The sequence below is a fragment of the Nycticebus coucang genome, chromosome 20, assembly GCF_027406575.1.
Source record: "Nycticebus coucang isolate mNycCou1 chromosome 20, mNycCou1.pri, whole genome shotgun sequence".
NCBI classification, from domain to species: domain Eukaryota; kingdom Metazoa; phylum Chordata; class Mammalia; order Primates; family Lorisidae; genus Nycticebus; species Nycticebus coucang.
Window position 1 is genome coordinate 40,502,553 of NC_069799.1, and position 22,518 is coordinate 40,525,070.

Here is a 22,518-nt window from a genome sequence, read left to right on the forward strand (position 1 = left end):
GTTCTGATTTGTTGCTCGGGTTGAAATACAAGTATATGCAGAAAATCACAAAGTCAAAGAATAAGCCTTACAATCCACACTGGCTTGAACACCAGTACCCCGTGTGATTCTGGTAGAGGTCTAGAAACACATTAGTTATGAGCTCAAAGAATGTGGAAAAAAAAAATCACCACCACAAAAAATGAAAGAGGAAACATCATCTCAACTAAACAAATCCTATGGGGTGGTGCCTGTGGCTCAGGGAGTAGAGCGCCGGTCCCACATACCGAGAGTGGTGGGTTCAAACCCAGCCCCGGCCAAAACTACAATAATAAATAAATAAATCCTATGGCTGCTCTTCAAATTGGTTAGGTTGAAAAGAAAAGAGTACTTGCGTCTCGCCCTCAAGAAAGGGACCCAGGGATTCTGCTGCCCTGGAGTAGGTTCTGGGTCATATTTCCTTAAAGCTTACTCAGTAAACAGGAACCTGAAACACACATTCCACATGAAAACTAAAGTGTCCAAGTAACAGAGAGACGTGGCACTTCAAATACAGGAACTGAGAAATGGGCACGTTAGTTAAAGCCTGTAGCTAGTTGTAAGAAGGACTTTATTCGTGGTTAAGTCTCACACCTCAGGACCAGTGGAGTTAAGCAGGGGTGACCAACCCTAGGTGACGGGCTCCTCCCATCTGCTCTACCACTCACAGTCGTCAAACACTAAAGACCTGACAAAGACATGCCACATTTAGGGGTAACACTAAATATCTCAAATGCACAACTGTTTTTGTATAATATAAATGTCAGATGTACTAACAGTTGAAAAAAATGCAGACCTGTATTATATTTTCTAAAGTTTGTCAGATAAAATTTTTTTAAATGAAATCTGTGCACACCTTTATTGCCTCTAAAAACTTTACCAGACACATCTGACAGTCAAAGTGGGCTGACAGACCCATCATCATGGTCAAGTGGAGGATGACTACAGAACAATCCAATTAATAACCCCCAGTAGCTGGACTGCACGTTCCCCCTCTCGCTGCAGGCAGATGTGCTATTTTAAGTGAGTGATATTCGGAGCTGTATGTCATCAGTTAATGCTTCCTGATTCCTAAATAAAGAAACTGATGTAAGATGAGATTATTAGCTATATGCAGGCCTGGGAAATGACCAATTTAATATTTTGACAATTACAACTATAAGGATCCAAGTTTTTAAAGATTTTTAAGGTCATAAGGAGAGATTTCATTAGTTTTGCTGCATTCTGGGAATGGAATCCCCCTTACAGTATCTACTGTTTGACTCTCGGATTCTCTTTATGACACAGTTTGTCATTTATAATCTGTTGCCAAAGTTACTGGTACCAAGTTTAAATGGATTTTTTTTAAAGCTCTGTTATAAATCAAATATACACAACCACAATACTAAAGGATGTTTTAAAATTAGATTGACAACTATGACATTTTTACTACCCACTGTAGTAAAATGCACTTACTTACATAGCTAAATGATTTTTAGATGAGGTTCATCTCTAAAGTATGTTTTTCTACATCTTTGTTTTAATCAAACTCCATATCACCCATTATAAAAATAGACAATGTGCAAATAAAAAAGGAAACACCCCCTGTGCCCATACTACAACTGAGAAAAACCCTGTAAACACAACGGCAAACTTTATTCCAGTGCTTATATTGTGTATTTTCAAATAACTGAATAGTATATCGAATATGCAAATTTTCATATACTAATTTTTATTGCCTATTTTCTTAGTTTTAACACTATCATACACTCACCACCCTTCAGATCTCAGCTCAAGCAGCATGTCTTGAGCAACATCGGTGAATGTCCTCTTTCTTCTGGGCTCTCAGGGATCACACCTGGCACTCAGTACCATGGCTTGGTGTGGGTGGTTAACACCCACCTCTCCCACAAACAACACAAAAACACTAACAGCATCTGCTCTGCTCAACATTTTAACCCAATGTCTAGAATACAGTAAGTACATAATAAATCTCCATTAAGTGAATGAAAGGACAGTATACATCTGACAGAATATACTTACATACATATAGAAAGAATGAGTCAATCACGAGACCTGGGCTAACTGACCTTCCCATCTTCATCACTAGGTTTTAGCAGGTGTTTTACCAGAAGGAATGGAAGGTTAGATATCCTAACTAAGTGGCCCTGGCCAAGAGCCACTGGCAGGCAGAGAAGGGCAAGAGTCCAGGACATGGCTGGCAGGGTGGAAGCCTCTCAGTTGCTGGCACCATCAGCACTTGGTTTGCTGCTCTTCCCTAAATCTCAGCAAAGAGCTGTGCCTGTGGCTCAGTGGGTAGGGTGCCAGCCCCATATACCGAGGGGTGGTGGGTTCGAACCCGGCCCCAGCCAAACTGCAACAACAACAACAAAAAAAATAGCCGGACATTGTGGCAGGCTCTTGTAGTCCCAGCTACTTGGGAGGCTGAGGTAAGCGACTCGCCTAAGCCCAAGAGTTGGAGGTTGCTGTGAGCTGTGACACAACGGCACTCTGCTGAGGGCGACAAAGTGAGACTCTGTCCTAAAAAAAATAAAAATAAGAATAAAATAAATAAATAAAAAATCTCAGCAAAGGACAAAACTCAGGCATGACAGGCTCCTACTGACTATGTACCTTATTTTTCCATAAATCTTAAAAGCTGGTTTTAAGTTCTTTGTGACCTACGTTATTTATTTACATAGATGTGTCTTTGAAACAATATATTTTCCTTATCACATATATGTAATATGTATATACATGCGTGTATCCGAATACATTACCACATTTATATATACATATATTCATTAAAATTATGGAGCATTCACATGCCAGGCAGAACATAAAAGGTTTTCCATGCATTTTTCCAGTTAATTCTTACCACAAAGCTTTTTACATAGATTGTTACTTGTGCCCATTTAAAATGAGGAAACCACTGAGGTGCGGTGGCTCACACCTGTAATCCTAGCACTCTGGGAGGCTGAGGCAGGTGGATAGCTTGAGCTCAGGAGTTGGAGACCAGCTTGAGCAAGAGCAAAACCCTGTCTCTGCTAAAAATAAAAAAACAAATCTGGCATTGGTACAGGTGTCTGTAGTGTTAGCTATTTGGGTGGCTGAGGCAGGAGGATCACTTGAGCCCAAGAGTTTAAGGTTGCCCTGAGCTATGATGATGCCAAGGCACACTACCCAGGATGAAAGAATAAGACTTTTGTCTATGAAGTAGAAATAAAAATAAAATATTAAAAACAAAATAAAATGAAGAAACTAAGGATTAGGGGGCTACATAACTTAAGCCCCTAAGTTACCAGCTCCTGGTAGGTGGTAGGTGGTAGAGCACCATTCAAACTGGCTGCACATTAGACTCACCTGGGAAGTTTAAAAAAATACTGACAACTGGGTGCCGCCCCAAAGGCTTCAGCTTCATGGAGTCTGGGTGGGCTCGGGCACAGCAGACTGAAAAGTCACTGCGGGGGGGACGACTGGGCAGCCATAAAGAGCACTGCCTGGGAGATCTCTGGGTGAGGGGCACTACACCCAGTCAGCTAGTATCAAAGACCCACAGAGGCCACAATCTCTAATGCCTACCTAGCTCTTCATTCCAATATTTGCCTGCCTCAGTCTATCCAAATACCAATAATGTTCAACTGACAAAACTCATTCTATCTAGCACACCTTAGAGCAGCTAGTGCTGTGGCTTACGCAGTACATTTTCCAGTGATGCTTTAATGCTTAATAAATTCATGATAGGGTCTACTACATTTAATTACTAACGTCCCCAGTTATTAAAAGGATCTTATTTCCACTCTGCATAAGACACAAATATACTTTTAAAGAATGTACCAAAGTGTCTGAGAAACTGTTTCAACAACTGTGGTTTCATCCATTCTAGGCCAAGATAGGGCACCCAGAGGCACAATGGCTTCTCCTCATTACAATTCGGTCTAATAATAATGAATGAACAGCGAAGCCTATTGTGGTTCACAGGCAGTGAAAATGAGGCTCCTTCCTCAGAACAAAACCGAAAAGTCTCTCTCTGTCAAAGTGCTTGCCCATGCAGATATGCTAATTCAGAATGCTGCACAGCGGGGAAAGGTTCCCAAAAGATTTCTGGCCTCAAGTTAATATTTATTTTTTAGACAAACTGTTCCAAGAATGTAGATATTGGCTTTAAAGTCAGTGAAACCACTGGTTCAATATCAGGGACTTTCCGGATAACTGACACTTTAATATTACCACATTGTTAAAGAAATTTTAGTAACATTTTTTAAAATGCATTACACACAATCTTGCCTTCCTAAATACAGCATTTTAGACAGTATTTTGCCTGTCTTGATAAGAGGCAAAATACTGTTTAAAATCACTTTGGATGGTAATGTCCATGCAAAGTCGTCACCATAACCCCCAGGGACTGTTTATTAATTCAGTGCCACAGCTTCCAACCTACAGTGGAATGTGAACTAGGGTGCTTTAAGGGTCTCAGTTTATACTTCTACAGTTTTTCTGTCTGCTCCTTCATTATCAGGTCATCTTCACGATCTGTTGCCAGCCAGGTAACTGCACAACACAGCATGTTTACAGAGGAGGTTTCAGAGCAAAGGCCTAACTGCTACTCAACGTGTACATGGAGCTGCATGTGTGAGGATGAGCTGTGAGTGGATGGGGATGGGTGTGTGTGTGCTGGGGAGGGGAAAAGGGAAGAGGAGACCCCAGTCTGATATGAACAGGGACCCAGATGGCAGAAGACTGATCGGGCTCCTCGGCACTGTTGGATAATACCAGGGCTAACAGCCTCCCAGAGGGTGAGTAGAAAGTGTAGGCCCCTCCAGAAACCTCTCACAGCAGCATAAAGAAGGAGAAAGCAGCTCACGCCTGTAATCCTGGCACTCTGGAGGGCTGAAACGGGTGGATTGCTTGAGCTCAGAGCTCAGAGTTCAAGACCAGCCTGAGCAAGAGTGAGACCTCGTCTCTACTAAAAGTAGAAAAACCAGCCAGGCGCTGTGGTGGGCGTCTGTAGTCCCATCTACTTGGGAGGCTGAGGCAAGAGAATTGCTTCAGCCCGAATTGCTTGAGCCCAAGAGCTTGAGATTGTCGTGAGCTTTGATGATGCCACAGCACTCTACCCAGGGTGAGAGTGAGTCTCTGTCTCAAAAAAGAAAAGTGCTCTCCCAGAGGACAACCAGGATCAGGGTTGGTCACTGAGGACACTGGCTAAGTTACTGACAAGGGATAATCTTTTTGCTGTTTAGCTTTTAGTTTTTCTAACTGCAAAAGCTATCCGTGTAACTATTTAAACCAGTAGTTCTCAACCTTCCTAATGCCAAGACCCTTTAATACAGTTCCTCATGTTGTGGTTACCTCCAACCATAAAATTATTTTCGTTGCTTCTAGCAATGAAACATTTACACCCCACCAAAATATAAAGGCCCCACATTAATGTCACACTCCCTCCAGGTAGCTACTGCTTTCAACTATGAAACACACTTTTCCAAATCAATCACTCATTTCTCCCTTCGTGTTCTCTTACTATACATGTTGTAAACAAACATAGATTACTTTAGAATCTTTCTTACTTATTTTGGGTATCTCTTCACATTAGTACATATAAAATTCATTTAAAGCCACATATAATATTCCATTCTATGAATGTACCATAATTTATCTAATCAATTTCCTATTAAGGAGTTATTATAAACAATACTGTATCGAATTCCTAGATCTTTGCAAACGTGTTTGAGTATGCCTAGCATAAATTCCTTGAAATAGAAATTCCTAGGTCAAAGAGCAAAAATAAGATTAAATAGCTGCCTTCAAATGAAGTTGCACCAATTTATAAGACTTGATTTTTTCATCTCTTACAATATCAATGCAATCACCTTCAGAGAAAACAAAGAGCAAGTCAAATAAACGGGCTTCAGAATGCTGTGGGATGTGATCCCAAACCCCAAATGCAGTTTGGAGAGCAGAGGCTTCCTCATTTTCCTGGAAGTTTCTGGAGCAGAGGAGCAGTGCACGTCTCCCAAGGCATCCAGGTTGCATGACTGCAACCTGGCAGAGGGCACAGAGAAATGCTCACAGCCACTCCTGGGGACACAGCACACAGCACCACGACTTCTTCAGAACCAGAAAGAAACTCCAGATGCTAGAGTTGCACTGGAACAGGAGGACATTCTCAGAGGCAAAAACCATGGGTCTGTTTTGTTTTTACAATGAATGCTGTCCCTCATATTTTCACTGACACTCCCCAAGCTAGTATGGCTGGAGGACAATGAAGATTAGTCATTTCTCTAAAATTATACCTAAAAACAAACAGGTTCTCAGCAAAGGCTTGAAGGACTCTCTAAAAAACAAACAATACAAGCATGCATTTTCTACCTTTATGTGCCTTGCCCATTTTGGGACATACTCCTTGGTTCTCAGCTGCATGCACTCTTTGGAGCTGCAAAATTGAGCTCTGATCATGCCACGTGACAGCTGGGAAACTCTGGGCAAGGACTCAGTAATATCAGACACACCTCCCTGAGATGACATAATGATTAAGAAAACAGTGCTCCCCTGGGGCACTGTGGAAATGCAAGGGGTTTTTACTATAACTATTAGGAAATAACTAACATTTGACAACTTAGGATGAGCTGGGTCCTGTCTGAATGCTCAACGTATATCAACTCACCAAATCCTCACAACTTCTCCGAAGGAGCTACCTGACCCCTTTTGGAAGATGAGGGAACGAGGCCCTCGGTCAAGCAACTTACTCAAGTCTCCAAGGCTCTAAATCCTAGGCTCAAGGCCTTCCTCACAGGCTGGGCCACAATGTGACTGCACAGCCAGGCTCTTACCCTCTACTCTGCTACCCTGGCATGGGAACAACTTCCCCTAGCCTCAGTTTCCTCCTTCCCACATTGAAGGGGTCATCTCAGCTGCCATCTGAAGGACTTTTCTCTAACCTTAATGCTTTACTGTATAGTTTCTATTAAGTGAAGAATAACTGACCTTTGGATAATTTGCAACCATACTGGAGTCTAGAAAAAGCAAATTTGAGAATTTTCAAAGAACTGTCTCTATGAAGTTCTGCAATTTTTAATCATTTACCTCATCTGGTCATGGCCAGCAACCCAGGATTAAGGTAGGCCAAAGTTCTTGGACAAAAAGTTTCCTTGCAGGATTCTCCAAAAAGACTCAGTCACTGAAACTGACATAATTCAACAAACACAGAAGGAAAAATTCCTTAATGGAAGAGTAATTTATAGTACACCAAAATAATCTGCTGCTTTTAATACTCTCAATGCACATCCCCCCCCAAAAAAAACCTCTTTTAAATAAAAAAAAAACTTTTAAATAACTGAAAGAAAACTATGTACAGAAAGTGGAAGTGATTTAAAGGCAAACATCACACAGACTAAACTACCAAAGTGGACCAAGGAGACTTTGGAAGGTAGCAGGGAGACTAAGGGAGGTAGACAGTTCAGCACAAAACATACTCGAGACAGGTTCACCAATCAAGTCATTTTCAGTCCCATTAATTATGGCAGTTAACTGGTCGGTTTAGTACCACTCAACAAAATTTAAAGTCAGTTCAAAGGCAGCAATTAAATAAAAGCAGGTATCCGGCTGGTTCTGGCACTCTGGGTGGCCAAAGCAGAAGGATCACTGAGGTCAGGAGTTCAAGACCAACCTGAGCAAGAGCAAGACCCCATGTTCACCAAAACCAGAAAAATTAGCCAGGTGTAGTGGCCCTTGCCTGCAGTTCCACCTACTTGAGAAGCTAAAGCTAAGGCTTGAGCCTAGGATTGGGGGTGTAGTGAGCTCTCATGATACTGTTGGACTCTGGCACAGGTGACAGAGTGAGGCTCTGTTTCAGAAAAAAAAACAAAAACAAACCTAAGTCCAATGCCATTTTCAAAACACAAATGCCTAGATAAAATTGTAGCTGAATAGCATATGAAAGGGCTAACTCATCCTGGGAGCAACTAGATCAGATGCAAAGAAGACTCCAGATAGCAAAGATACCAGGAACTAACACGAAATAGAGAATACTGTTCAAGGCAGTGGTTCTCAACCTTCCTAATGCCGCGATGTATTTTCATTGTTACAAGGGGGTCACGACCCACAGGCTCTGGAGAGAACAGGCTCTGGAGCCAGGTTTTCTGAGTTCAGACCCTTTGCAAGCTGATGACCTGGGGCAATTACCTACCCTCTCTGTACCTTGGCTTACCAACTGCAAAATGGGGATATAATATGAGCACCTACTCCACAAGACAGTTATGGGGGCTGAGTTAGATTCACATAAGACTGAGAGCAGTATCTGGCCTATAGAAACAATGATATTTGTATTTACTGTTAAGAAAAACACCAGAAAAAAATACAGACTGACTTGCTTCAAGAGGCCTGGTTATGTGAGCAAGAACAGAAAACAGGAAAGCAATGGAAAACAAACAAGAAGAGCTGTAAAGAAGGGCATCCTGAATGAGAATCACGACTGAACACAGGAAGTGCAAACAAGAAGAGCTGTAAAGAAGGGCATCCTGAATGAGAATCACGACTGAACACAGGAAATGCAAACAAGAAGAGCTGTAAAGAAGGGCATCCTGAATGAGAATCACGACTGAACACAGGAAATGCAAACAAGAAGAGCTGTAAAGAAGGGCATCCTGAATGAGAATCACGACTGAACACAGGAAATGCAAACAAGAAGAGCTGTAAAGAAGGGCATCCTGAATGAGAATCACGACTGAACACAGGAAATGCAAACAAGAAGAGCTGTAAAGAAGGGCATCCTGAATGAGAATCACGACTGAACACAGGAAATGCAAACAAGAAGAGCTGTAAAGAAGGGCATCCTGAATGAGAATCACGACTGAACACAGGAAATGCAAACAAGAAGAGCTGTAAAGAAGGGCATCCTGAATGAGAATCACGACTGAACACAGGAAATGAAGTGCTACAGACTTTGGGTCCGCCAGCTCTAGCTAGGAGAACGTCAGGTGACCCGGCAAGACAACCAGGGCTGCTACGAAGAAAAGCAGGAGAGGCTGAAACCACAACTACCTGACTCTCATGAATGTCACCTTCGACCGGCGGTCTAAGGAGAAAATGAAGGCAGACCAGCTAGCTCTGTGTCATCATGGACAGGGATTCTCAAATAACACCACGTGGGCAGGGCTGGAAGGCCCTGGGCCAGCAAATCTGCATCACTGAGCAGCAGGAGTCCAGAGCTAGGGTTCTCTCTATTAAATAGAGAGGACTGCCAAATACCCGTGCCGTGTCAAAGACTTAACTATGCCTTGTCACTTCCTACAGAACACAGCTAGGAAGCTTCCAGGCCAAAGAAAGTAACAAAAGGTCTGTGAAACCAGCAAGGCATCCTACAGAAGAAATTTCCTCTCCTCTTACAATTGACCTGAGAAAGGTAACCCAAGAACGGGACCAGAGTGGGCTGTTCCAGGGGTGGCCTGTTTGACCCCAACATAGCTGTGTCCCCTGTCAGGCCCCTGGACCTCATCCTGCACCCAAGACACAGCCCCAAAGCAGCGCTGGCACTGGCATAACGGCAGCAGCCTGCAGGCCTATCAGTTCAGTCGGCCGTGTTATTAAGAAATAAATGGAAATACGCCAATTTATACTTGGCCACAACTCACTCAAATTTAGCTTAAAATGCTACAGGGTATGATTCTGAATTAGTAAATGACAACACATTTTTCACCTTAATCAACCAAACACAGAGTTCAAGTAAGATACTGAAATTAGAAATCAGACACATTTCCGTCTAGAAGACTCTGAATTAAGTTAAAAATTAATCTCCATTCACATTCAGCTTAAATTTAATAAGCAAAACTGCTGAAAGAAAGCATCTGTTTACACAGTATGAGAGCTTATTTACTTTTTAAAAAGTTTACTTTAGGGGCCAGCGCCTGTGGCTCAAAGGAGTAGGATGCCAGCCCCATATGCCGGAGGTGGCAGGTTCAAACCCAGCCCCAGCCAAAATCTGCAAAAAAAAAAAATAATAATAATAAATAAAATTTTTAAAAGTTTACTTTACATTCAGTCCCTATTTTGGGGAGTGAGAGTTTTTCATTATTTTCAAATGAGATTAAAAGGTAAGACAGTTATTTCCCTCGTAAACTATCATCAGGACTATGTGAGGTGATCCCAGGTCATGTTCTCCACTCTCCAGAATCTCCGTCAGCGGTGGAATTGGACTCCAGCTATCTTCATCTTTTCTGAGGCCTCAAACTGAAGATCTGCAGAAAGAATCGCTATAAGGTAACTGAAAAGCTACCTGTGCCAAGTCAGAGGCACAATTTCACAGCAGCTTCACACCTTCAGGAGAAGCAAGAGGAAACCAATGAGAAAGACCTAGAATGCCCAGGAGGGCCTGGTTTCTGGGGCACTGGTGGCAGATTCCCAGTAAGACAAACACCACCACAACTTAGCAAACACACAACAAGCCATGACTCACTCAGCAGTGCTCTACGCAAACAAAAGATGTGGCATGATGCTGATAAGATTCTTTAGAAAGTAAAGTGGCTTAAGTGAAAAATTCTGGAATTCATATACATGCTGATGCTTCTACTATTTTATCTACAAAAAGGAGACAGTCGCAGGAAAATCAGGCAAGCACAGACATGAGACCTAAATGAAGAACAAAGAAACAGAAACAGGAGTCACCAAGACTTTTCAGGCAGAGGGAGAAAAAAATTGAATAAGGAAGCAACCACTTGCAGCATGAGGTCCGACAATTAAGTTTACAAATTCATCCTAGAAAAAGTGCTACCTACCTCATTGCTGAATACCACTATGGTCATCTGAAGTACTCCGTTGGGAACCTATGCACCAATGCCAGTACCTAGTCTACCCTTCAAGCACTTTTTTTTCCTTTTTTTGTGGCTGGGTCTGGGTTTGAACCTGCCACCTTCAGCATACAGGGCTGGCGCCCTGCCCTTTTGAGCCATAGGCACCATCCCCCTCCTTCAAGCACGTTTTCTAGAATGAGTTTGCAAACTTAATTGTCAGACCCCGTACCAAAATAGTACCACTTATTTTGAATTGTGCTTCAAAAAAGCTATATATTCATTTCTTCTTCAAAAAAGCTATATATTCATTTCTTCTTTTAATTAGAACACTTATCTAGGAATTAGTAGTCTTTCAACCTATTCCCTATTTCAGCAAAGACAGTCACAATATACCTATGATCAGAAATGTCAAAACCTTAAGTTTTATAGAATACATGTATTTATATAAATATATATAAAGAGAGACAGGGGATAAAACACTTGAGATCAATTTATAAGACTAACGATGATAAAATGAGTTGAATTTCTATGGGGGTTTAGTTTGGGATAATCTCCACATTACTAATATTTACCGAATCATTCCCTCAACCTGTAATTTACCAACTCCAGACTGGAGTGGGAGACGTTAATACAATGCAAACCCTTCTTTTACACATATTTTCCCATTGCCACACCCTGACACACACCCTGGGCCACACCAGTATTACATATTCCAACAGGTTTGTGCCCTGTTGGTTTTCCCAACATCTTTCTCTTCCATCCTTAGATCCATCCCGGCCACTCTGCCAGGGTTCCAGTATTTCTAAAACCCTTTCTTCTGACCATTTCTTTGCTTAAAAATTTTTAATGCTTACTAGACAAAGTCCAAATTCCTTAGACTCTAATGTCCACATCAGAGACACATTGCAATAAACCTCAACCTACTTTTTATTAACTTTTCTTCAAGAATTCCCAAACAGTAGTAATACAATTGAATATTCCCAGTATGTCAAAACAGCATTGTAAGTATTTTACATGCATTGACTTACAAGTACATTGTGACATAAATGTTACTATCATCCCTACACTGTAGATTAGGAAACTGAGCACAGTGAAAGAGACTGGCTGGCTGGTCCCCCATGGGCAAGCACTAGGTATTCAGACTGCAGAGCCACACTGGGCACTGCTGTGACAACCACACACTCGAGCACTCTCTTCTCTGAGCACCAATGGCATATTCTCAGCGACTGTTGCGCCATCTATGACCATCTTTATGGAGGACCATGACCACACCACCCGAGGGCCTCACAAATGCCCTATGGACAAGAGAGTGCTCTTACATATAATTCTGCCTGTAGCACATGGGTCTCAGAGCTTGAGCTATGAAAACTCTGACCGATCTCAATGCAGGCTCAAGCAAGGGCATGTTTCCTTCTCATTCTCCCCCGTTCTTCCTCCTACTCAGGTAAGAGCTTCTAGGGCACAGCAGGTCTCCTTAAAAAGGTGCAATGATTAAACTCAGAGGGTCCCCAAGCCTTTCATCCCTTCATCCCAACTCCAGGCAGGTACAGGTACATGTTGGGTGTGGGACAAGATCACTAAATAGTCCCCACCACACCCAGGCCACTGAAGAAAGTTTCCTATCTCTCTGCTCCCTACCACTGATGTTCCTAAGCCCTGATGGAAAAGAAAGAGCAGGGTGGGTACGGTGGCTCATTCCTGTAGTCCTAGCACTCTGGGAGGCTGAGGCAGGAGGATCCTTGAGTTCAGGAGTTTGAGACGAGCCTAAGCAAGAGCAAGAACCCTTTTTCCACTGTCTCTACTACCTATAATGGAAAAATTAGCCAGGTGTGGAGGTGGGTGCCTGTAGTCTCAGCTACTCTGGAGGCTAAAGCGGGACGATCGCTTAAGCCCAGGAGTTTGAGGCTGCAGTGAGCTGTGATGATGCCACTGCACTTTAGCTAAGGTGATAGAGCAAATCTCTGCCTCAAAAAAAATAAAAAAAAAGGAGAGAAAGAACACTTAGCTGTTCTTACATAAACTCTCAACCCTCACTAACAGTGAAGCTAAATGATTCCTTCCAGCACAAACCCCATTTCATACTCAACAGCAGCAGCCTCAAGCTTTGCAGATGACTTCTCCTAAACATACTCCGAAAGGCCACAGGCTTCGAGCTTTTCTAGACTGACTGGAAATGGCACTAGCTGAACGTCACACAGAATCCTGCTGGGAGCTTTTTAGAAACAGCAGATGAGTAGAGAGAGCAGATTTCTAGAGAGTTGAGTTGTTCCCAGCAGTTTCCCCTTCGCTCTCCCAGCTCTGTCAGCACAGAGCCTGATTAGAGACCCTTAAAGAAGGTAGTGAAATCTTTTAGGCTTCTGAGGAGCACAGCAGAGTTGGCTGATTGCTGGCTTGTTCGTGATTACTAGAGCATGCAAGTTAAAATAAATTAATACAATTAAAAGTACAGGTCTGATTCCTTCAAACGCCTCAGAGAAGCAACAGAAGGCACCAGGGAATTAAAACTGCAAGACCAAAAGCTCTACAAAGCAATCAGAAAAAAACACTGAAGATTTGATTTTAACCTTCTCCTTCACTAAAACTTAAAAAAAAAAAAATGTTCAAACATCTTAAAACTGACCATCATGAACTCTCCTTTCTCCCCCATAGATAAAATTATATAATAATCATTTCATATTTTCAATAGTCTTATTAATGACCTCATTTTACTGATGATAAAATTGAGGCAGAAAAGCTAAATAATTTGCCCAAAGTCACACAGTTACTGGAAAATCAAGAACTCAGAGTCAGATGCCAGATTGCATGCCCTTGGCCGCTCGGCTCCAATAGCCTCCAAGATTCTCCTGCTCTCTGAAAGGCACTGTGGAATGAGAACACCTCTGCCACGATCCACAAGCATGACTGACTGTAACACATCTCCTTGACAGAAGGGCTCTGAGAGGCTGAAGCAGACCAGGAGTACAGCCAGGACTGGCAATCCATGTGCTTCCCCACACTTCCCAGTCCCTTTTGCAATCAACTGAGGCCACAGTGGATCATGAGAAGTGATATGTCTCACAAAGTAAGGCAGTAAGTAAACCATGCTCATCCCTCTGTCCTGCTGAAAGGACCCTGGAGAAGATGGAAGAGGACTACCTACCCTGCACATGACTTCACTCAAGCAAAAAATAAACTTCGGTTGTATTAAACCCTGAACATAAAGGTGGGTGGGTTGTGAAAACTAGCATTAATGACCCTGGACTTGAATTTCCTTTCTGATGTCCTTAGGCTCGCTTTTTTCCTCCCCCAGGTCCTCCAGGCTAGAGTGTGGTCCCACTGCCACCTGTCTGAAGAGTTTATTTTCCTTTGAGAGGCCATTCGCAGTCACATCTGGAGTGGTCTGCAGAGACACAAGACCACAAAAGCAGGACCTTCCAACCAGGTCCCATTCCAAGTTTTCTGGTTAAAGACTGGTCAGGACAGTAACAAATAAATCACTGACACAGCATTCATATATGAAAAAGGTCTTGGAGGCAACAGGGAATCTTGCTTCACCACCATTTCCCAGGTAAGTTTTATTAGACTGACTATAGTCTGCCAACTTGGAAATTTAAGAAACAATTAGGTAACTACACAGCACAATGCTTCTCCAAATTCATGACTTGTTTTATAACCCTTCCCAAAAATGAGATTCTACTTTCTTCCCATCAAAAGGATTCCCCATTTTAAAAAGAGTGCTATGTACTTGGCTTATTACCATACCTGCAGAAACCCACAAACAGCAGTGTCATCGAAGTGAATGGTGGGCAGTCAAGGGCAGAAGTAACCCCACAGCACCTAACACAAACACCCACCCCCAAGGGGTCATGAGTTTCCAAGTCATATTACACAACACTGATCGGTATGCAGCAGTGACCCTGCCACAAATGCCAGCTTTTTTCTTCCTTTTGAAATCAGCTGACAAAAATTGTTTAAAGCTGCTCTTTAAAAAAGAATGGAAAAAAAGAGCAACCATTTTTTTAGACATCCAATATACCAATACCACATTATAAAAAGATGCCTTTTTAAAACTCATTGGGTTTTATGTATAAAAACTATTTTTTATGAACTATTTAGTCACAATTGGCACTGCCACTTGCCTGTGCCACAGAATGATTAAAAAGTATGACAGGAAGGAGCTGGCCACTACAGAGGGATTTGGAAGTGAGCGACCTGATGCCTGCGTGGGGCTCCATATTCTCATCCTTCCCCAAACCTGAGCCCCTACCCAGGCTCCCCAGGCTGAGACAGAAGGTAGGAACACTGACATCACCAGATCTGACTTCTCGACCTGCAACCTTTCCTGTCCTTTGCAGCAGCAAAAGCGGCAGATGTGAGCTGAACAGCAAAACACCTTTCTCAAGGATCCTCCCCACAGCAGCCTAAGATAACTTGTTCTCAGGCATAAGTCTCATCATGCCATTCTGCTAGTTAAAAGCCTAAAGGTCCAGGCACTGCCTGCCCCCAGCCCACCCTACCAGCTTCATTCTTCCTCCTGACATCCTACACACCTTAAGATCCAGCCTCAGCAAGCCACTAACCCCCACCCTAATACATCGCACTCTGCCCAATTCCAGCATCTCTGTTCCTGCTGTTCCCTCTGGCTACAATGATCCGCTTGCTCCTGGCTCCTGGCTCCTGTCTCTTCTTTACCAAAGTCTTTGTGTCCTTCCCAGCAGTGTCACTCAGGGTGTGGCTCGACAAGGCTTTACCTCACCTGCTACTGCACCACACTGTGTACCCTCATTCCAACCAGACTGTCACCCCAGCCGTAACCCCCTCATATGTACGGAAATCTTGGAGCTACCACTTCAAAGTCAGTTCACATCTCACCTTCACTGTGAAAATCTCTGACCTCAATCTGCTTGAAGGGATGTTGCAAAAGTCTTGAGATCATGAGATGGAGTCCTATTCTGTGGCAGACAGCCTCTAAGATTCTCACCCACCTTCTGGGACTCATGCTCTTATGTAATCCCCTCTCCTGAATGTGGGTGGGACCCGTGACTTGCGTCTAATCGATAAAACCAGGCACAGGTGATGTTCCTTCTGTGCTAAGGCTGCAGGAGACAGTGACTTTCATCTTGCTGGCAGACCCTCTCTTCCTGGTTTTAAAGAACAAGCTGCCATGGTGGGAAAGGCCACATGGCAAGAACTGTGGGCAAGCTCAGCCCAACAACCTGCAAGAAACTAAATCCCTCCAACACTAAATCTGACTCCAACAGATTCTGGGAGTCAGTCTGGCAGGTGATCTTCCCCGGGTCATATCTTCAGATGAGACCCCAGCCATGGCAGTCACCTCATCTACAGCCTCATCAGAGACTGGGAAGCACAGGGCCCGGCCAAGACACCCCAGAGTCACAGGCCACGGAGACCGTGAAGTAGGGAATGTGTGTGGTTTTAAGCTGCTCAATTCGCAGTAATTTGTTACACAGCAATGGAAACTAACAAAGAAGGAACAGAATAGAATAGAAATCCTTGGACTAACCATCATGAGCTGCGATTCTACTCTGTGACAGAACTGAGCAGCAGAGGGGAAGTGGTGAGGCCAAGTTCAGCCCCTCAACTCTGCTTCTCCCCTTAGGAGGGAGGGAGAGAGCTACACACCTGCTGAATATCATGGCTCCCTTCTCTCCTTCACTTCTCAGGCCAAGTTCCGAAAAGCAGGCCCTCCAAATCTCTACCTCGTGTCCCTTGAGTGCCGAAAGTGTTTTTTCCTTACTAAATTCCTGAGGCTTAGTGGTCACAGCACCCCACTTCCCTGCTGTGCCATGTAGGCTCAGTGATGGTGAGCCACTGCCTCCCTGCTAGTGCTCTCCCCACAGGGAACATCACCTGCCTGCTTCTCCTCTCACTTGGGAACATTCCCTCCAAACCTCCTTCAAACAGCTTCCTCCCCATTCATATGCTGTGTGTCCTAGAGTGCCCACCCAATTTTACTGGGCAATCTCGTCCATTCTTATGGCATAACTGTCACTTATAGGCTAATAATTCTCAAATATGCATTTTTAGGGCAAGATCACACATATCCAATGATTTACCGAACAGCCTAACTTCAATGTCTCAATCACCTTCAACTCCAAACATAATAAAAAAAATTAATCATCTTCTTCCCTTTCAGTCTATTTCTGCTCTTCTTTGTCCTATATTCCTAACCATGATGGTTTCAGTCACCAGTGTCCACTGAGTCACCACTAAATTCATCCCAGACTCCTTCCCTTGTAAACTCCCCACATCCAGCTACCCTGAGCCAGTTCCACCCCCAAATATGTCTGGAACCTGTCTCATCCTTTCCCACTTTCCTGCATCCCTTCACCACCTCCCTCCTGAAACTACCTCCACAATTCTAACCTTGGCTTCATCTAATCTAAACCCCAAGGACCACATGTGAATGGCATAAAAATCACCTCTTGGGGCCTGTCTTCACCCTTCCTTCTTATCTATGCAACGCAATACCAAGAGATGTGACCCATCATTCACTTGATGGGCCCTGTTCTGGATATAGGAGATAGAGCAGTGAGCAAGTCCTGGCCCCAGGGGCTGATCCCACACCTTGTCTTCACTTCCAACATCCCTGGCCCACAACCTGACCCCTGTCCTCTGGCCCAGCAAGCAAGTTCTTAATTCAGTCTTCCAAACCTATGCTAGATGCTCCTCCCCACCCAGGACATGGCCTTTGCACCTCCCTGTCCCCATGGTCCTGCCATCCCGCTTCTCTGTGGCCTCTGTATTTGGGAATACTGTGATTTTTGTATGTAACAAGTTGAATAGCAATTTATTCGATTCTAATTCCTTTGGTCCTTAGACTAAGCACCTTGAGGGACTCTGCATCTTCATGCCTTAGTACAATGCCTGATTTCTTTGTTTATTCAAAATCAATAAAGGTTAGAGCAACTGAATCTCCATCTGCAGCAGATTATTGTTTCCAGCTATGTGCTCCCTCCCTGTAACAGGATCACAACTCCCCAGCCCCACTTCCCATTCCCACCACCTGTCATAGGCCTGCCCTTGCACACAGTGGGGGTACTACTCACTGACCTTGGCCATGTGGCATCCTTGCTAATGGGATACAGGTCAAACATGGCATCTTCTCCATCCTTGAAAAGCTCTAAATGTGACACATGGTTTGGGCTTCAGACACTCCTGCACTCCTGCCCTCTCCCATGAGAGGAGCTGAAACTTTGGTCTGGGTCCTGAAGGACGACAGCTGAAGCCAAGCACAGCCCTGCAGAGCCAAGGTTCACTTGCAGTCTTGCTTTGACATAAGCAAGCAAGCAAAAAAGGATTGTCACTGTAAGCCAGGGAAACGGTGCAGGTGTTACCACAGCAAAGCCATCCCAGATTCCCCAGATCATTCCAGACAGTCAGTCATCAACTCTCAGCTTGAATACAATACATTTAGTACTACATCCACTGTTCTTTGGGGAATTAAACTGCATCAGTATAAAATGTTTCTTAATACTGATGCAAAATTTGCATCCCACTAAGCAGCCCTGGACCTATTTTTACACACAGCCATTACATAAAACACAGCTAACAGCCTAATATTTGTAGACAAATACCACATAGTCTCTTAAGCAGTCTCAAGGCTAAGCATGCAGCCTCTAGTCTGCTAGTACTCCTTTAAAAATCATGGTGTCTTCCTTCAATAGCTCTTGGTTTTGCCAAAATCTTAAAATATGCTGGTAGAACCGCACAGAATACTCTACATATATCCTGACCATGGAAGAAATCCCAAAGCAGAATACAAACCTTACCTTGGGGGCGGCGCCTGTAGCTTAGTAGGTAGGGCGCTGACCATACACACTGAGGCTGAGGGTTCAAACCCGGCCAGGGCCAGCTAGAACAATGACAACTGCAACAAAATTATAGCCAGGAGTTGTGGCAGGCACCTGTAGTACCAGCTACTCAAAGGCTGAGGCAAGAGAATCACTTGAGCCCAAGACTTGGAGGTTGCTGTGAGTTGTGTGATGCCACGCACTCTACAGAGGGCAATAAAGTGAGACTCTGTCTCAAAAAAAAACTTGTCTTGGCTTTTTCTTCTCTATCCCAGGTTGGAGAGAAGAGGGAAACATGTTGTGAGATGGGAGAGATACTGTCCACCATAATCTTATGTCAAACAATACTGCACTAAACCCAAATTCATTGGCCCTAAAAATCTCACAAGATATTCTCAAGCCTCCTGTAACTAACTACAGACATTTACACATATGTTAATGTTTCCAGCCTCATTCACCCACCCAGACATTATTAGCCAGCCCTCCAAATGTTTTGGTGCTTCACGTTTGAGAAACATACCTTATTATGTCCTTGATGAAATTACTTAGCAGGTAACGATCAAGGCCAGATCAAGGATTCTGACAAATACTGCTCAGGTTAAAATGATGACAACAAAGCCGCACACAGTTTAATCAGCTGGCAGGCCCCCACCATCTACCCACCACCAGTAATACTTCCACACAACTTCTCTAAGTTCTCCCAAGTTACAAGTCTAGACCAAATCCAGCAACACTACAGTCTCTAGCTAGTTGCTAGAGAACCAACTAGCAGTCGTTCTCTGGACCATCTACAGCAGTGTCACCAGGAGCTCTTCAGAAATGGCAATTCTTGGGCCCCACTGCAGACCTAATGGCTGGGAAACAATTCTTTCAGGTGACTCCAGAGCTCCAGTGTGAGATCCAGACCCCAAGAGACCGTGCTGTGTCGCAGCCTCTCAAAACTGGGTATGGGATGCATGTGCTATTTTCTTCTACTTGAATTTAGAGTCCGCTTTTAGTAGCTCTTCTGTGTCTTCTAAATATCCATAAATTATCAGTTTAATCAGCCTTTCTAGCACTTTGCCCAGAAATAAAGTCAAGCTCACCAATCCACTGCACATAGAAGCTGTCTTTTCTCCTAATTTCAGGAAATTAGGACATTGCTTATCTTGTGACATTCCTTTCCCACTGTTATTTCTCAAAATTTAAATGCAATGTGTCTACGATCACATGTGCTAGTTCCCTTAGCCTCTGGCACAGAATGATTTTTAAAAGAAAAAAAATTTTCAGGTGGCGCCTGTGGCTCAGTGAGTAGGGCGCCAGCCCCATGTACCGAGGGTGGCAGATTCAAACCCGGCCTCAGCCAAACTGCAACAAAAAATAGCCAGGCGTTGTGGTGGGTGCCTGTGGTCTCAGCTACTCAGGAGGCTGAGGCAAGAGAATCACCTAAGCCCAAGAGCTGGAGGTTGCTGTGAGCTATGATGCCATGGTACTCCACTAAGGGTGACAAAGTGAGACTATCTCTAAAAAAAAAGAAAAGAAAGAAAAAAATCTCTTATTAGTTTAATAGCTCTCCTAGTCTGGGTTTCAGGCTGGTATTCAAACGGAGGAGGCCCAGGGAGGAAAGTGGGGAAAGAAGCAAGCTGTCCTCTCATACCCTCTCCCACTGACTGAGCATGTCCCTTTCTTGGTCCTGTTTGAGATGTAAAACTCTTTTTCCTCTTCTGTTTTGTCTTCAGCATTTATGTGAGGCTTTGCTCGCTTATTTGGGGCTTTCAAATTGTCCTTAAAGTCCCCATTCTTGTGTGTCTATCTCAAGTTTCCTCCCTCTGGGGTGACAGAAGAAGGTTGTTTTTTCTTTTTTCCTACTTTGCTTTTCTTACCATCTAAGTTGTACGTAAGAATCACAAATTACTTTCTCATTTAGGGGCAGGTTATCTCTGTATGTTTTTATTTATTACTAACTTACTTTAATGTGAGCTCTTCGGAGGTGTTTCCTATGTCTTTCTTAGGAATCATCTATAAATCACAGTTAAAATTAAGTTGTTTTTTTAAATTGCATTTTTCTTTTCCCAGCTCTGTTTCCCAGCCTCTTGTCACTCGGTCAGACCCCCAGAGAACAGAACACCAGCCTTTTTCCTGCTCACAGCTGTTATTTCCCAGCTGCTTACAGTCACTTCGCACGAACTCAAACTTCTGGGAGCACAGCTGCCCCTCTGCAGACGTCCAGACAGCAGCTGTGGTGATAGCACATGCTCAACCCAGCGAGCAGCCACACCCCACATAGCATCGTGGACTCTCTCCCAAGCAGAGGATCTGAAAATAGGGGAGCACAGACTTTTAAGCCATCACCGTTCTGTCCTGGGCACACTGCAGCAAGCTCACTGGTATACAGCTGACAAGGAGAGAACTGTTCCTGTATTCATGTGGGACGGTCCTAGCAGAGGCAGGACTTAGCCCTCCCAGAGCAGCTGGCTGCACTACATCGCAGTGGATTAACATCAGAAGCTCCACAACTCCTGGCTGGAATATATAGCCTAACAGCCCTCAGAGGAAAAAACAGCCTTCTTAACCCAGTTTGTTTATTTGCCTAACAATAAGCTACTACAAAACTAGGGTAAATCTGATTTCTGCTTTCATCTCTATGAAGGCAAAAGACTAATTATTTTATCTTTCTTTATAACCAGAAAACAAGAAAAAGAATTTAAAGAATTACAAATAGGCACATTTATCTATTCAATTGTAGAAATGATAAAGATAAACTGTCAATAGGAAAATAATTTGCAAAATAACAGATGACATAAATTATTTTTTAAAAAAATTTAGAAAAAGAAAAAGAATTAAGCAAGGTAGCAGAGGGAAAGAATATTCCTTTAAATGGAGTCATTAATGATGAACCAATATGGTTTGTTTGAATCAATTTCCCATCTTAGCTAGAGATTTTTCATTTCTTTACTTTTCTTTTCTTTTCTTTTTTTTTTTTGAGACAGACTCTCACTACGTCGCCCTTGATAGAGTGCCGTGATGTCACAGTTCACAGCAACCTCAAACTCTTGCGCTTAAGCAATTCTCTTGCCTCAGCCTCCAAGTAGCTGGGACTACAGGTGCCTGCCACAACGCCCAGCTACATTTCTTTACTTTTCTGATAACAAATTCCCCTCAACCCTACTATTGCTAGTTTTGAGATTAAAAAAAAAAATTGAAAGAGAGAAAAGAAGATGCCCTTGCTTGTGAAATTAGCCACCCCCTTCTTACTCCCCCCAAAAATTGCTTTGGGAAATTTAGAATAGATCCTGCTCTTAGCAAAACAAATTTTTTTTTGGCGGGGGGGGGGGAGGGGGAGAGACAGAGTCTCACTATGTTGCCCTTGGTGGAGTGCCATGGCGTCACAGCTCACAGCAACCTCAAACTCTTTAGGCTTAAGCGATTCTCTTGCCTCAGCCTCCCTCGTAGCTGGGACTACAGGCACCCACCACAACACCTGGCTATTTTCCTTTTGTTGCAGTTGTCACTGTTGTTTAGCTGGCCTGGGCTGGTATATGTGGCTGGTGCCGTAACCACTGTGCTACGAGTGCCGAGCCTAGCAAAACGAATTTTGAACACAGCTATTCAAGGAGGAGAGTGGTAGCTAACCATTTAATGTGGAAATAACAGACCTGGAAGGGAGAAGTGTTTTGAGATTCTCTTGCAGATTCCAGGGTTTCTCTAACACTTCCAGCAATGATGATTTAACTGGACAGATACACATCCTTACCACAAAAAAAATACCTGCAACTTCCTCTCTTGGGTAAGCAAATGATCTTTTACACACACCTCTCTGCCTCTCCCTTACTCTTATTAAACCTAAGAAGGAACTAGCACAAAGGCAGGCAGAGTCCAGAGATTCTAAGCATATGGCATTCAGCATAAAACACCACAGAACACAAGAACTGCTGACGCCTGACACAGCTAGAACCCAACTGCCA

At 43.5% G+C, this 22,518-nt stretch overlaps 1 protein-coding gene across 3 annotated transcripts in view; it reads right to left on the minus strand.

Moving 5' to 3' along the window:
* The window catches only part of CCNY (cyclin Y), a 231,397-nt gene that overhangs the window by 132,190 nt on the left and 76,689 nt on the right, over positions 1-22,518 (minus strand). Inside the window, exon 1 of one of the 3 annotated variants that reach the window (XM_053572254.1) lies at positions 9,037-9,071. The exons of 1 other annotated variant lie outside the window; for it this stretch is intronic. Coding sequence is in view for 1 of the 2 variants with exons in the window: in XM_053572253.1 (XP_053428228.1) it covers positions 6,367-6,385 (19 nt within the window). In the remaining variant the exon portion in view is untranslated. Of the gene's footprint in view, positions 1-6,366; positions 6,390-9,036; positions 9,072-22,518 lie in introns of those variants that run through there. One more of the 3 variants, XM_053572253.1, reaches the window with a different exon arrangement.